This window comes from Sorex araneus, chromosome 1, assembly GCF_027595985.1.
Source record: "Sorex araneus isolate mSorAra2 chromosome 1, mSorAra2.pri, whole genome shotgun sequence".
Taxonomy (NCBI): Eukaryota; Metazoa; Chordata; class Mammalia; order Eulipotyphla; family Soricidae; genus Sorex; species Sorex araneus.
In genome coordinates, this window is record NC_073302.1 from 449,874,797 (window position 1) to 449,888,860 (window position 14,064).

The window sequence follows — 14,064 nt, forward strand, 5'->3', positions numbered from 1 at the left end:
CTAAGGTCTGTGAGCAGTCAGGATAGACTTCCAAACTAAGACAGAAATTCTGGAAATTAGGGTTTTGTGGAAGGTGGAGAAGCTGCTGTATACTTGTATCACCACATTTAACATCTACTATTACTCTCAAGCACTAAATGTTGTACACAAAATTATGGGCTAGAGAAAGTTTAGGGAGAAATATATAAAATTATCCTGTACATTTATAAAAGTAGAAAGTTAACCTGGAAACTAACAATATTCAAAATAATCACAATAAAATTTTCCAGCATATTTTATTCAGTCCTATAGCATCAATGGCCACTTGGCTGGACGTTACTCTATCATTTGATGCCATAAGCTTCATTTAACTCTTTACTGAATCTTGGAAGCCCTGGGCCCCTTATCTGGTTCAGCCTAAGTACTGATGAGCATTGATTAAGTATTGGCTTCTGGAAATAGGTTTGTAAGCATTACTTGTTGTTGTCTGGGGGGCCACACCCAGAGGTGTTCTAGGTTTACTCTGGGCTCTGTGTACAGGGATCACTCCTGGTGGGCCTTGGTGACCACATGGGGGAGCTGGGAATTGAACTCTGGTTGGCCATGTCTAAGGCAAACACCTTCCCTGCTGTACTATCACTCAGGCCCATTAGCATCTATTCTTGAAGAAACAGTTGTTCAATGTATCTAGTTCAGTTCATTTTTCTTATGAGGCTTTGAAATTACATTTCTTTATGAAAACTACAAAGTTCAACTGGAACTTAGTATCAAGATTGGGGTCATTTCACAAGGTCCTTCAAGACTGCCACTGGAATCCCCGAAGAACAGGGACAGCTTTACAGCAAGAGACACTTTAACTTGGCAAAACTGAAACTGAAATCATGGGCGGTATTTCTGTCTCTTTAAAAGCCAGAGTAAGTCTCAGCTCCACCCAATCTGAACTTCCCGCTTCCAGATCTCAGAGGCTGCAGACTTCTCCCTCATTGTTGAGACAAACGTGCCAGATCAAGCAGCAAATTCAACTCGCTCCAAAGAAGGTGAGTCTGAGAAAATGCCACAGGCACGCTGGGGTATGGAGGGAGGCAGGACAGGGCCCCGACCTACTCTCAGCTAGGAGGTGGCGGGGAGGCAGGGACTGACCGCTGTATGTCCATGGACTCAGGTTGAAGGGACAGACGTTGGCTGAGGACACCCAACTCTACCCAGCTGGTGCTGGGATTGACACTGCGGCTTGATAAATGATCCTTTTCTGCCAATAGAGAAAAAAAATTTCAATATAGCTCCTTAGAATTTAGAGACCACACATGAACCCCTCTTTTTAATAATGCAGAATCAGAATCTCAGAAGCCTATTGGCCAAGTCGCCAGTGCCGAGGAAATCCAGATTCTCCTTGCTGACTTCTTTCCACCCCCTCCGCAAGTTCTTACCAAACCCGGGAATATCGGATATGGGGAGGGGCCGTGACGTGCTATGTGCCCAGACTCACCACCTGTTCGCTCTTCAAGAAAGAGTGTGGGCTGTTTCCCTGCTTTCTCGTGATCTCAGAAATGTCAATTAAATTGGGCATCAAGCCTGGAAGAGGCAGGAGTGTGCAGTGGTCAAGGGCCTATGTGACGGGACCGGCTGAGCTGACCGGCTCCTCCCACCACCCGGGAGAGGTTCCCAGCATTTTTGAGCCACGCTGATGTTGTGTTGTTGGTGGTGGTGTTCTTTGGGGCACCCAGCGGTGCTCCCAGGAGGTTCTAAGGAGCAAATCGGGGCTGGGACTCATGCGTTCAAGACTGGTGCATCTCTGCTTTGAGCTATCTCCCTGGGGCCACCGAATTTTCTTATTTTAAAAATTAGAACAGGATGGTCCGAATATAGCATAGCACGTAGTGCGCTTGCTTGCAAGTGGCGGATTCAGGTTCAATGGCTGTCACCACATATCCCCTGATCCCCACCCTGATCACAGCCAGGAGTAAGCCCTGAATACCACCATGTGTGCCCCCACCCCCCACCATGCACACAAAAATGATAAATAGAAACGAGAGAGCTGGAATTAGCTTTCATGTAGGCTTGCTTGGAGAGGCAATATTTGTCAGGGTGCTCAGTAGACATTGTTCATAGTTAATATTTAGATTTGTTTTGTTTGGGGGCTTCAGCTGGCAGTGCTCAGGGGTTACTCCTGGCTCTGCACACGGGAATCACTCCTGGTATGCTCAGGGGACCGTATGGGATGCCAGGGATCAAATCAGGTGAGCCGTGTGCAAGGCAAACTCCCTACCTGCTGTGCTATCACTCCAGTCATATAAATGTTAACATAATTAGACTTCAAAATGTTGTCATTAATTACAAAGATAATTTTAGTTTTTAATATTTGTAGTTATATTTATTGTTCTCTGCCATTTATTGTATTGGTTTCTATCTTTGTTATTTCTTTTTTAAATTTTTTTTATTTTTTATTTTTTTCTCTGTGTCTTTCTTTTTTATTTAATTTATTTTTTAATTGAGTCACCATGAGAACAGTTACAGGGCTATTAGGATCGAGTCTCAGTCATACTATGCTCAAACACCCATCCCTTCACCAGTGCACATGTTCCACCACCAAAAACCCCAGCATACCCCCCCACTCCCCTTCTGCCTGCGTGGCAGATGATTTTCACTTTACTCTTTCCTTACTTTGATTATATTCAATTTTCAACAGGAAACTCACTACCATTATTTGGAGTTTTTCCTCCAAGAGTCAGACCTGTCGGAATGGCATCATTAGATTGTATGTTTTCTATTTCAGGAAAGGTTTGGAGATGTCCCAGTCCCGCATACCGGAGCCCTGTTAGTAGAAGCTCAGTGTCACCGGGGCTCCATCTGGAGAAGGTGTGCTGGCTGTACCTTCTCCATCTGGCACCCCGGTGTTGTTGGCCCGGTCTGGGATCCGGAGCACTCTCTGGCTTACGGTGCCTGCCGGAATGGCCCGGATTCTTCATTGTTGGCTGTGGCAAGATGGCTTATCTTTGTTATTTCTTGCTGTGATATTTCTTGATATTTCTATTTTAATATGTGGGAAGTCCTCAGCTCCACAGAATTGAACAATGGGTCTTTTGTTTATTCCCTCTGCAAGATGTCATACCTACATTTTATGTGAATTTGCATCAATGGAGAGCTTAAAATTTGACTATTTCCTATTGGGGAACTTCATAGGTACAGTTGTAAACTGTAAGCAAAGCACAGAATATTTGCTGATCTCTGTGATATCTATTGTCTTACTGACATTAAGGATTGTCTAGAATAAGTCATTTTTATTCATTAAAATCACAAATTATGATATTCTAACTATCATTCATTCCTTAATTTTTTAATGGACTAAGCCTTTCAAGATCCTTTTCTACAATACTATTTTTACTCCATAAGTTACATTAAAAAGAAAATGACAAAGAGTTTCATTCTTCAGTTATCAATGATCAAAATCATAGTATAGTTTTCTACCATACTCCAATGAGAGTAAACCATAACCTTTAAGGCAATAGTGTTGTTAGGAAATGTTATTTGAAAACCTGATACCTTCCCACTAACTGAAATTATTCTTATAAATAAATACCATTTTTCCTCATCTTTGCCCATGCAGAGCTCTTAAAGTTCAGAAATGAATTCTTTTGAAAAGATGCTAGCAAAATTTTTAACACCCATGATTTCTGGTGTGAGAGGATGATATACTAATATTTCCTGGCTTGTCATGGAATCAAAAATTTCTCCTAAATGCCCTATTTTTTTGTGGGAAGGATGGTGTTTGGAGACCATAACAGGGTACAAAGAGTGTACCTGCATTCTGGGATCAGAGTGTTTTTGTGTCTTCATAATGGACCTCTAACACAAACATGCAGAAGGAAAATGCCAAGACTAGTCAATGAAGGGATGTATATGAAATAACTGAATTTTCCAAATTCTGGACCAATTCCTAGTGTAGTTCACTAATCACTCAAATTAAATATTTTGATGGTTATTTTGCTTTTTCTAATGCAAGAATTTTAGTTAACTTATCATAAAGGATAAGAATAACCAGTGTTCACATGGATGTGTGTAGAAAGGGACTTTCATGGTTACTGATGGGAAAGCTGACTGGTCCAGGCTTTCGGGAAAACAATATAGATGTTACTCAATAAACTAGGAATTAACCTCCCTTTTGACCAAGCAATTACACTACTTGGAATATACCCCAAGAGTCCAAAGACAAAAGAGAGAAAAGACATTTTCACCCCTATGTTTTTTTTTTGCAGCATCATCCATGATAGCACAGTGGGTAGGGCATTTACCTTGCACACAGTTGACCTGGGTTCGATTCCTCTGCCCATCTTGGAGAGCCTGGCAAGCTACCAAGAGTATCCAGTCCACACAGCAGAGCCTGGCAAGCTACCCATGGCATATTTGATAGCCAAAAACAGTAACAACAAGTCTCACAATGGAGACATTACTGGTGCCCACTTGAGCAAATCAATGAGCAACAGGATGACAGTGATACAGTGATATAATGATATAAACTACACATTTCAATAATAAATATGATGAAAAATATCCTAGCTTCCTATCTCTATTTTTGGATGCGCCCAGCACTGTATCTTCCATGCCCATTAAATAACTTTTATTGGTGTATAGTTAAAATCATGCATTCATTGCTTTTCCAAATATAGAAAATTTTAACATAGAATATATGTACATACATGGTAAATACTTCCATGCTAGAGAAATTATAGTAAAACTATAATATAGTTTATTATAATTTATTATAATTTCATTTTCTTTTGTTTACATACCATAGTTGCAATGGTGTTAATATTTATTAAACTGATAAGAACAGATACTACACTTGATCTTAGCCAAAAGGCTCAGGATCAATACTGTTAACTCTTTTGTTCATTTAAACTTTCTTTTTCCATGAAACCCACTCAGACTGCAACCTCTCCCTCTTGCTCTCCCAAGGGAAGAGAAAAACCATCATCAATAGTAAGATGCAGTTCCTAGAACCAGCTTCCTTCTCAGGAGAGAAAGCTCTGACTCCTCCTAGTGGTTTCAGATGCTCTGCATGGGCAGAGAAACTTCTCTAGGAAAGAAATATAGAAATGATCCCTGAAAGGATAGTCTTAACATTTTTTTGTTTTCAAAAATATTTAAATTTTAATTAAATAACTGATTGGTGAAGCTCTTCATAGTTGAATTTTAGACATATAGTATTTTAGCACCAATCCCACCACCAGAGTCAACTACTCCCCACTGGTATCCCCATAACTGACACACCCTCTCACCCCACCCTCCCACCACCCCAAGCCTGCCACCTTGATAGGGAAAGTTTTGAAGTTTGGTTGTTGTAGTTTGGATTTCATGCTTTCAGTGTTTGACTCTGGTTTGAAGATCTAGCCATATCACTCCTCCCATGTTTTTGCTTTTGATCTAAAAAGTTACTGCACTTTCCCACAACCAAAGTGTAAGTAAGAAAACATCAATTCTTAAGGATCCACTGGCTGGATTGTAATGCCAGTCACTAAAAACAGGGATCAGGGAGAAAATAGAATGGGGGGTATGTCAAGGTGAAATTTGGCTGATTTCTGTTGCACAAATCCATGACTTTCCCAAATGGAGGCAAGGGAGGGGGTAGAATTTTTTTGCTTTCTGAGCAATTGGAGGAAACCAAATTTATATTACAAACATGTAAATGGAAAATCATGCCAATAATTCACAGACGAGAGAAAGAGGAGATAGAACCAAAGCCAAGGAAGAACGTGAAACATCTGTTTGTGTGAAGAAGATGTAACACTGTGAACTTGAGACTGAAAATGGGACGTGAAAGAGTGTTGGAAAGAAAGGTGTGAGAAATGAAGTGGCGTGTTTTTGGAAAAAAGAACTTTGGCTATTTGATGGAAATTTGCAGTTACCTCTGTTTCCCTAAAATGACATATTTCTATCTCTTTGTCTACAGGAATCCTAAACACAATGGCCTCTCAATCCAACAGCGATCTCTGGGGCAACCTTGGTAAGAGGTGCCGGAGGACCCCCAGACGAGGCTGGTGGGTGGAGGATTGGCAGGGGCTTCTGTCTTTCTAGCCACTCTCCACCTGAGCAAGAGTTAAGTACTTCCAGCCCAATCTCCTTTTCTCCTCTTGGCCCTGCTCTTATTCCCCTCAGTCCTCTGTGCTTTCTCCTCCTGATGGGCGGTACCTGCTGAGAGGAAACGCAGTTACATATCCGGGTGGATCTTGCATGGATGTGGTTTCTTATCTCCTACTTCCTAGGATATGACTGTCCCAGAACAGCCAGTCAGCCCTTCTGGTTGTTGTCCTGTTCTTTCCTCAGCCTGTAGGAAGACTAGGAAGGAAGGATCTTGGAGACCCCTAATTTCCCTGCTCCTGGAGGGAGGGGTCAGTAGAACAAATTCAACAGAATGATTCGCTCTGAAATTGAACAACAGACTGACTCACAATGAACATCCAGACATTCACTCTGACAATTGAGAGTTTGCTGGTTTATCAGATCACCACTTACATAGCTTAAAATATAAGTGCTTCGTTGGTCATCTACTTTGTGGGTGCTGGGCTATGCTCGTGTCTGGACCATCTAGGTTAGTCTCAGATTCACTCATGCATCTATGGTTAAATCATGGTTCATTATGAATCTGATGAACTTTCATAGTCTCTTGGAATAAATGTAGTTAGCATCCTCTTGAGCAGCCCGGGGGCGGGCCGAACTGGGATTAATGTCCCTCATCTTCTCCTGAGTCAGACTGGGCCTCATCCTCGTGCAGTTACAGGTTGTTGAAGACCGGAAGGAAAAGGCGACATGCATAAGTAAAGACTGCTGGAGTCTTTACTTCTCTGTGTTCATTACCACAATACAAATCACTCAGCCCATATTCGAGGGTGGGAGAAGCGGGCTAGGCCTCTGGATGGGAGGAGCTGCGAACCTATGTCCCGAGGGGGCCTGAGTACACACTGGGAGAAACTGAGGCTGCATCTGCAATTGGTCTCTCACACTGTCACTCAATGCCCGGGACATCTGAGCATGCTGCTGTTGGGAGGAGGATGTTGGAATCTTTGTACCTCTTCTCCCATGATGGTCCCAACAGCCCTTCTATTATAGACACATATTTAACTGTTGTTTTTTTTGTTTAAGGGCTGTGCTCAGGACGTACTCCCTATTATGCACTCAAGGATCACTGTTGTAGGGAGTTGGGGTATCATATGTGGTGCTGGGGATTGACCTTGGGTCACCTGCGTGCCAGAAAGCACCTTACCCAATGTACTATCTCTCCAGTCCTGAAATCTTTAATTTCAAATAAAAGATGTTTTGTTTTCTTGTTAGTCAGAGTCCCTACAGGATGGAAGCCCATGGGAACTGCACAGGGAAACTTGTCTCTGCATGGGGGTCCCTTGCTGTTCTTCAAAGCTGGGTGGGTTATATAGCACACAGTCTGGTTTCTCAACAAAAGAACAAAAGATCGATCTACTTTTAAGGGAAATTTTGGTGGGGGGGAATGTCCCCTCAAATATCCTAAAGTCAGATATGGTGGTACTTCCTGTTACTATCTTAGGAGAGTTTGCAGCTCATTTATCTTCTAAAATCATTATTTTCATCTCAGTGTCTATTTGACTTCAAAAGGTAGAATAAGAAGTTCAAAGGAATCCTGAAAAGTACTTGTGGTTCCCCTAATATTTAATGAGGGACAACAGACCCTCAGTGCTTCCCACAGACTTCCCCTGAGAGCAGCGGGCACTTCCGGAGAGGCACCTAGTGGACAGAGGGAGGGCAGCAGCAGGCAGGCTCTCTGCAGTAGGAACTGTTGGAAGCCAGCCTAACCCTGTGGTTATTGTTTCCTCATGTCCCAGAAACTGAAAGCCAAGGCCTGAGAGATTCACAACTGAGACTTGTCTTACTGGGCAAGACCGGAGTAGGGAAAAGTGCAACAGGGAACAGCATCCTGGGAAAGACTGAGTTTTGTTCCAGCCTTTCAGCTAAGTCCGTCACCAAGACCTGTGTGAAAGGAAGCCTCACGTGGAATGAGAGAGAACTAGTTGTCGTGGACACTCCAGGCATCTTTGACACCGAGGTACCCGACAAGTACACCAGCGAGGAGATTGCCCGTTGCCTCCTCTTGACCTCCCCGGGCCCTCACGCTCTGCTTCTGGTGGTCCCACTGGGACGTTACACCGAGGAAGAGCACAAGGCCACAGAGAAGATTCTGGAAATGTTTGGAGAGAGAGCTAGAAAGTACATGGTTCTCCTATTCAGTCGGAAGGATGACTTGGATGGCCAAGAGTTCCAGGAGTACTTGGGGGAAGCTCCTGAGTTCCTTCAAGACCTGGTGAGCCAGTTTGGTAATCGTTACTGTCTGTTCAATAACAGGGCAAAGGGAGATGAGCAAGAAGCCCAGAGGGCACAGCTGGTGGCCCTGGTCAATCGGGTGGTGATGGAGAATGGGGGAACATGCTACACTAATGAGATGTACCGAAGGGCTGAGCAGGAGATTCAGAAACAAGTCCGGCTGAAGCAGCAATATTACAGAGCAGAATTTGAGCGAGAGAAAGCTGAGATAATAAAGAACTATGAAGAAAGAATCAGAAAACTGGAGGATAAACTAGAGAAGCAGGAGGAACAGGCTGAAATGGAGAGGAAATTAGAAGAAAGGAAGCTTTTTTATGATTCGAAGCAGAAAAATGTGAGACATGAATTTGAGTTTCAGGATAAGATGATGAAAATTCTTGAACAAATCATAGGGGCAATGAGAACTGCCTCCTTATTTTTCAAAGCTTTGTTTAAGGAGAAGTAAATGTATGCAAATCTATCTTTGTTTCCTGTGTATCTCCTGGCTACTCGGATCCACAGAACTCATTCACCAAAGACAGATCATTTCTCCTTTCCCTTAGAGTCTCACATATAGGACGAGGGTCCAGTAGACAGGGCAATTAGCAAGTGTTTGGTACATCCAGATGTATCTGTAGGTGGAATTGAGTCTGTCTCAACAATAATCACTTTTCTTGGGAAGCTCTTGCCCTGCAAACTGCGTTATCCCACACAAGGATTACTGTTTCCCAGGGTGGGGAGGGGAGTTGGGAGTTGGAGCTTACCTGCAAAATTCTGCCCTCGCAGAGGGGGAATTGTGTTGATTGCTGTTATTATAATAAAAGTTTTGTTCTTTAACAGCGATGCAAAATCAGAATCTTTTCTCAAAAAATACTATTGCTACTTCTAAGAACACAAGGATAAGTTTCTTTTTGCCAGAAGTTTTAGAACTTCGGGGCTAGGCCACAGCTCTCCTTGCACAGGCCCTTGTTGTGGAGTTTTGGGTCACATTGTTAACCCTTCTGCTGCTGGAGGTCATATTTTCCTTACAGTCATTGATTAGTTTTGGTGGAAATCACATTTCCTACAACATATGAATAACAAAAGTGAAAGTCACTACTCCTTTTGTAGATTGCTACTGGGTACTCCTTATGTAGTAATTTCTAGGACCCATCCCCCAAATCTGCCTCCATATTCTACCACAAGCTCCCATCATCTTATGTGATTTATGGCTTTATGTTAAATTATCTTTGCTCTGCCATATTGAAATTTACTTCTTTACCCCAGAAATATTTTGGTCAAGGAAGGACATATATTTCTTCCCTATTTTACCTAAACATAAATGAGACTACACTATATATTTAATGAAATATATCAAAGGTTCCAGGATAAGCTAAACTTCACACAAAATGCACCACACAAGAAGCACACATCTCGTCATCAGCCACCATCCAGATCACATGTCTTTCTCTCCCAGGAGAGAGCATAGCATGACACTCGCCAAAATCATGCTGCCAGACCTTGGCCAGGCTGTTTCATTTGGGGTGCCCTGAAGGGGCCAGGTGAGGCCCCTTCACACCTCAAGTAACCCACCTCCAGTAGCTGAAACCCCCAGAATTCAACCACCGCCATGCTCACGGCTGTTTTCCACATGCTCGGGCCGAGCCTCACCCACGAGTGAATCTGTTCCTGACTGTGCGACCGCATTTGTGACCATATTTCAAACCACACACCTACTCATACTCCAAGATTATGGCTCCAAATTTGATAGTGTTCAAAGTAGGAGGTAACTAAACTTAGAAGAAAACTACACATTGTTTTTTACAGATATATATATATAAAGCACACACGGCTCAACCTTTAACAACATGTTAGTGATCTCTCATAGAAGGGTTTAATGGTCCCTGGGTGAAAAGCAACAATCTTCAGTCTTTCCTCTTAAGGACACTTTTTTGGTAGCATTTTCAAAACTCCAATATATTCAAAATATATTTTTTCCGTTCTGCTTTTGGGCAGGGATTGGGGTTCAGGATGGAAACACCCAAAATATGATAGAGGGAAGGTGTAATGGTGGTGGGATTGGTGTTTGAATATTAAATGTAACCAAATATCGTGAACTACTTTATAGAATTTTTTAAAATTATATAAAAAGAAAATAAGCACACATTTCTCAGGCCCAGGAACTCAGCCTGAGAGAAAAGGTTTCAGTCTGAAGAATGCAGGAGTAGTTTATGGCTAATCTGACTCACTTTGGGGTTGGAGTCGGACATGAGAATTTAACTTCTGACTAAAGCAATAGTTCTGCAGGTAAAGTGGTTGCCTTGCGAGCAGACGGCCCAGGTGTGATTCCTGGTACCCACAGAGCCCCTGAGTCCCACAGGAGTAATACCTGGGCAGCCCCTACCCCTGATTATTGGGGCCCATTTGTCTTCTCCAAACAGACACGCCCCCTCAGCGAGATTTTGCCAACACCCCAACCTGGGAAACGCAGAGTCCCCATTAACCTGCTGAAGAGTCTCCTCTGAGGCAGCAAGATGTGGGGGTGCCCCACAGAGAAGTTTCCAGGAAGTTCAGACAATGCAACCCTGCGAAGAGTCAATAGAGCCCAGTGTCTGAGCACTGCAGGAAGAGCAGCACACACAGGCCTTTTACATGATCCTCCTACTGTGAGCAATAAAGCTGTAGCATGTGAACATGACCATCAGCCCAGTGCCCAGTGCCACCTCCACCATCTCCCCATGCTCAGTGCCACTTCCATCTACCCATGCTCAGTGCCACCTCCGCCATCTTCCCAGTGCCCAGTGCCAAGTCCAACATCTCCTCATGCTCAGTTCCACCTTCATATACCCACTGCTCAGTGTCACCTCCACCATCTTCCCAATGCTCAGTGCCACCTCCACCATCTCCCCATGCTCAGTGCCATCTCCACCATCTCCCAATGCTCAGTGCCACCTCCACCATTTCCCCATGCCCAGTGCCACCTCTGCCATCTTCCCATGCCCAGTGCCACCTCCGCCATCTCCCCATGCCCAGTGCCACCTCCGCCATCTCCCCATGCTCAGTGCCACCTCCGCCATCTCCCCATGCTCAGTGCCACTTCCGCCATCTCCCCATGCTCAGTGCCACCTCCACCATCTCCCCATGCTCAGTGCCACCTCCACCATCTCCCCATGCCCAGTGCCACCTTCGCCATCTCCCCATGCTCAGTGCCACCTCCGCCATCTTCCCAATGCTCAGTGCCACCTCCACCATCTCCCCATGCTCAGTGCCACCTCTACCATCTCCCCATGCCCAGTGCCACCTCTACCATCTCCCTCATTTCTGAGTGCCCAGTTCAGCAGAACCAAACAAGTGCCCATGTTGGTGTGGGAGTTTCTAGTCCTTTCCATCCTGCTGACCAGCGCTGGCCCCATCTTCCCTCCTGCCTCCCCCCGCCCTCAACACCCTTTTCCCACCTTCTATCTCTGCTCAATGGGGACGTCAGGTGCTTCTCTGGAGCCCGACCACACTGGTCACTGTGTGACGGCTGTTTTCCCATGGGTTAGTGTCTGTGGGTATCTTCTGTGAGGACACTTGTCCGAGAGCTGGGCTCACAGCACTATGCAGGCTTGTTCTTGAAGTGGCCAAGGAGGTGCTGAGGCTCCCACAGACCCTCCCTGGGGACGAGGGTACAGGGGACCCCCAAACAGAAGGTGCTGTTCTGTCCTGATGGGCCCCTGGGTGGCAGCACTAGCCTAGTCAGGCTCTGTGGCTTCTTATGGATGCTGGACAGGTAGAGACACCCAGAGCAGGGCCCAGGCTACAGGCATCCCCAGGGGAGGTGGACAGGTGGGCAAAGGGGACATCCACTCCACCACATCCACCAAGGGCAGGTCACAGCAAACCTCCAGGCCCCTCGCAGACGGACCCTCCAGGAGGGCCACAGAGTCCCCCCGCGGCACCGCTAAGGGGTGACAGTTAGTTTAAGGGCGATCACAAAACCAGGGGCACCCTTTCCCCAAGCAGAGCTTGACCTTACACCACTTCAGAAAAGCTCCTGTTCTTCCACTGGAATCGTGTTTGGAAGGATTGACTTTGGGCACTAAAGCGCTGCCTCAGTACGTCCTTAGGAGCCTGCCGAGGTGACCCCGGCAGAAAGTTCTCAGCTTTGGCAGAACCGCTTTCAGTGGCGAAGTCCATTTGGTTCCAGGCCGGGCCTCAGAAGGAAGAACAGCCATTCCTGCCATTGGCAGCCAGTCCCCTTATCCCACCACCCACTGTCCTGGGCCCCCACGTCCAGGCACTCCCTGTGCGGATTGCAGGCCTTCAGGGTCCATCAAGCCCGACCCAGTGTGGGAGGCGCGGGCACCAGTGAGCTCGGCGCTGAGCGGTCAGTGTGGCAGGTGCTGTCCAGCAGGGCCGCAGCCCAAGACACGCTGCGAACTTTGGAGTCTCCCACTAGTATTGTGTTGCTATCGATGTCTTTCTTCAAGCCTATGAGTAGTTGTTTTAAGTTCTCTGCTGGTCCTTTACTAGTGCATATATATTAGTATTGTTAGTTCTTCCTGTTGTACAGATCCCTTGATCAATAAGGTTGGGGTTTTGTGTTGAGGATTGGCTATTTTTTCAGAAGTACATTTGTGAATCCCTCCTGTTTACATTTCCTTACTACAGACTTGTTGCCAGCTCATCTTTGTGGAAGGATGGCAGAAATTACATAGGACTGGGTGAACTAAATTTTCTTGCCCTCCCTGGACCTAATATGCTGTCAATGAAATTTAGGATCATTAGCCCAATAGGAATTCGAGCGGAAGCCATAATGTGCAGCTGTCAAAATTGAGGTGGGAGAGGAGGGAAAAGCATTCCAGGTACAGAGGTCAGGCTGAGTGTGCTGGGGTGAAGGAAGCCGCACTGCAGAGGTCAGGATGAATGTGGGGAGGAGTGGAGGAGGTGATGGTGCAGAGAACAGCGTTAATGTGGCTGAGTAGAGTGAGACCGTGGCGTCAGCTGGCAGGGTGAGGGTGGTGCTGGTGGAGGACTGGACCTTTGCAGCAAACCCTAAAAGAAAGTAAAAGTATGTGGGTGGGATATTAGTTTAGTTCCCATACTTCTTTTTCAATGCTTTTTTCTCAATTGTAAGTGAATGTTAGCATCATTCTAAGAAGCATGATGACTTTTTATTCCCCTTTTGGTTCATATTTCTGTCTTCATTTCATTTCGTTGTTGACCGTTCACTGCTCTTTTTTTAGATTTCTTTTCTAGAGTAGAAAATTAACCTTTCCTCCGTTGGAAAAAATTTTTCCTAGTTGGACATATATATTTTAATCCTTCTATGGTGGCGATTTTTGTCAAATGGTATCTTTTTGTGTGTAATCAAAGTTAGGAGTCTTTTATTTTTCTACTGAAAATCCTAGAAGTATTATCCTCCCACTGAGGTTTTACCTGTATTTCCTCTTTTATTTATGTGTACTAAGTTGTACATTTCAGGTTCTAATCCATTTAGAATTTGAATGGCAGGAGAAAATAGATGCAACTGGAGCCTTTCCAACATGCCTCGAGTTGTCCCCGCGTAGCTGTGTGCTCCATCTGCCATAACGTGACATGCAGCTGTAGTGAGTGTCTGTGGAAACCACTCAGCTGAATTCAACCTAAAAACTGTGAGAGGCCCTGAGTGAAGTCATTCTAAATTCCACTTTCTCTGTGGATGCACCTGCTAATCCACCGGTGGAAACAAGAATATTTTAGTCTCCCATTGCTGATCCTCCCTTATTGCTCTTCTCTTTCTTACTCATCTGGACTGCT

General features: G+C 44.9%; 1 protein-coding gene and 2 pseudogenes across 1 annotated transcript; 1 reads left to right on the forward strand and 2 right to left on the reverse strand.

Moving 5' to 3' along the window:
- Positions 1-942: 942 nt before the first annotated feature.
- On the forward strand, positions 943-9,037 carry LOC101544642 (GTPase IMAP family member 4). The gene is made up of 3 exons (XM_055146458.1): positions 943-1,016; positions 5,927-5,980; positions 7,830-9,037. The coding sequence occupies exons 2-3, from the start codon at positions 5,941-5,943 to the stop codon at positions 8,768-8,770; spliced, it is 981 nt and encodes a 326-aa protein (XP_055002433.1). The 5' UTR covers positions 943-1,016; positions 5,927-5,940; the 3' UTR covers positions 8,771-9,037.
- On the reverse strand, positions 4,739-4,849 carry LOC129401119 (U2 spliceosomal RNA; annotated as a pseudogene).
- On the reverse strand, positions 4,894-5,095 carry LOC129401181 (small nucleolar RNA U3; annotated as a pseudogene).
- Positions 9,038-14,064: the final 5,027 nt, after the last annotated feature.

What these genes read in the sequence shown, in the direction of transcription:
- LOC101544642 (XM_055146458.1), top strand. Translation starts at nt 5,941, where the DNA reads ATGGCCTCTCAATCCAACAGCGATCTCTGGGGCAACCTTG. An exon ending in CGATCTCTGGGGCAACCTTG is followed by an intron (nt 5,981 to 7,829) that starts GTAAGAGGTGCC and finishes CTCATGTCCCAG; the next exon opens with AAACTGAAAGCCAAGGCCTG.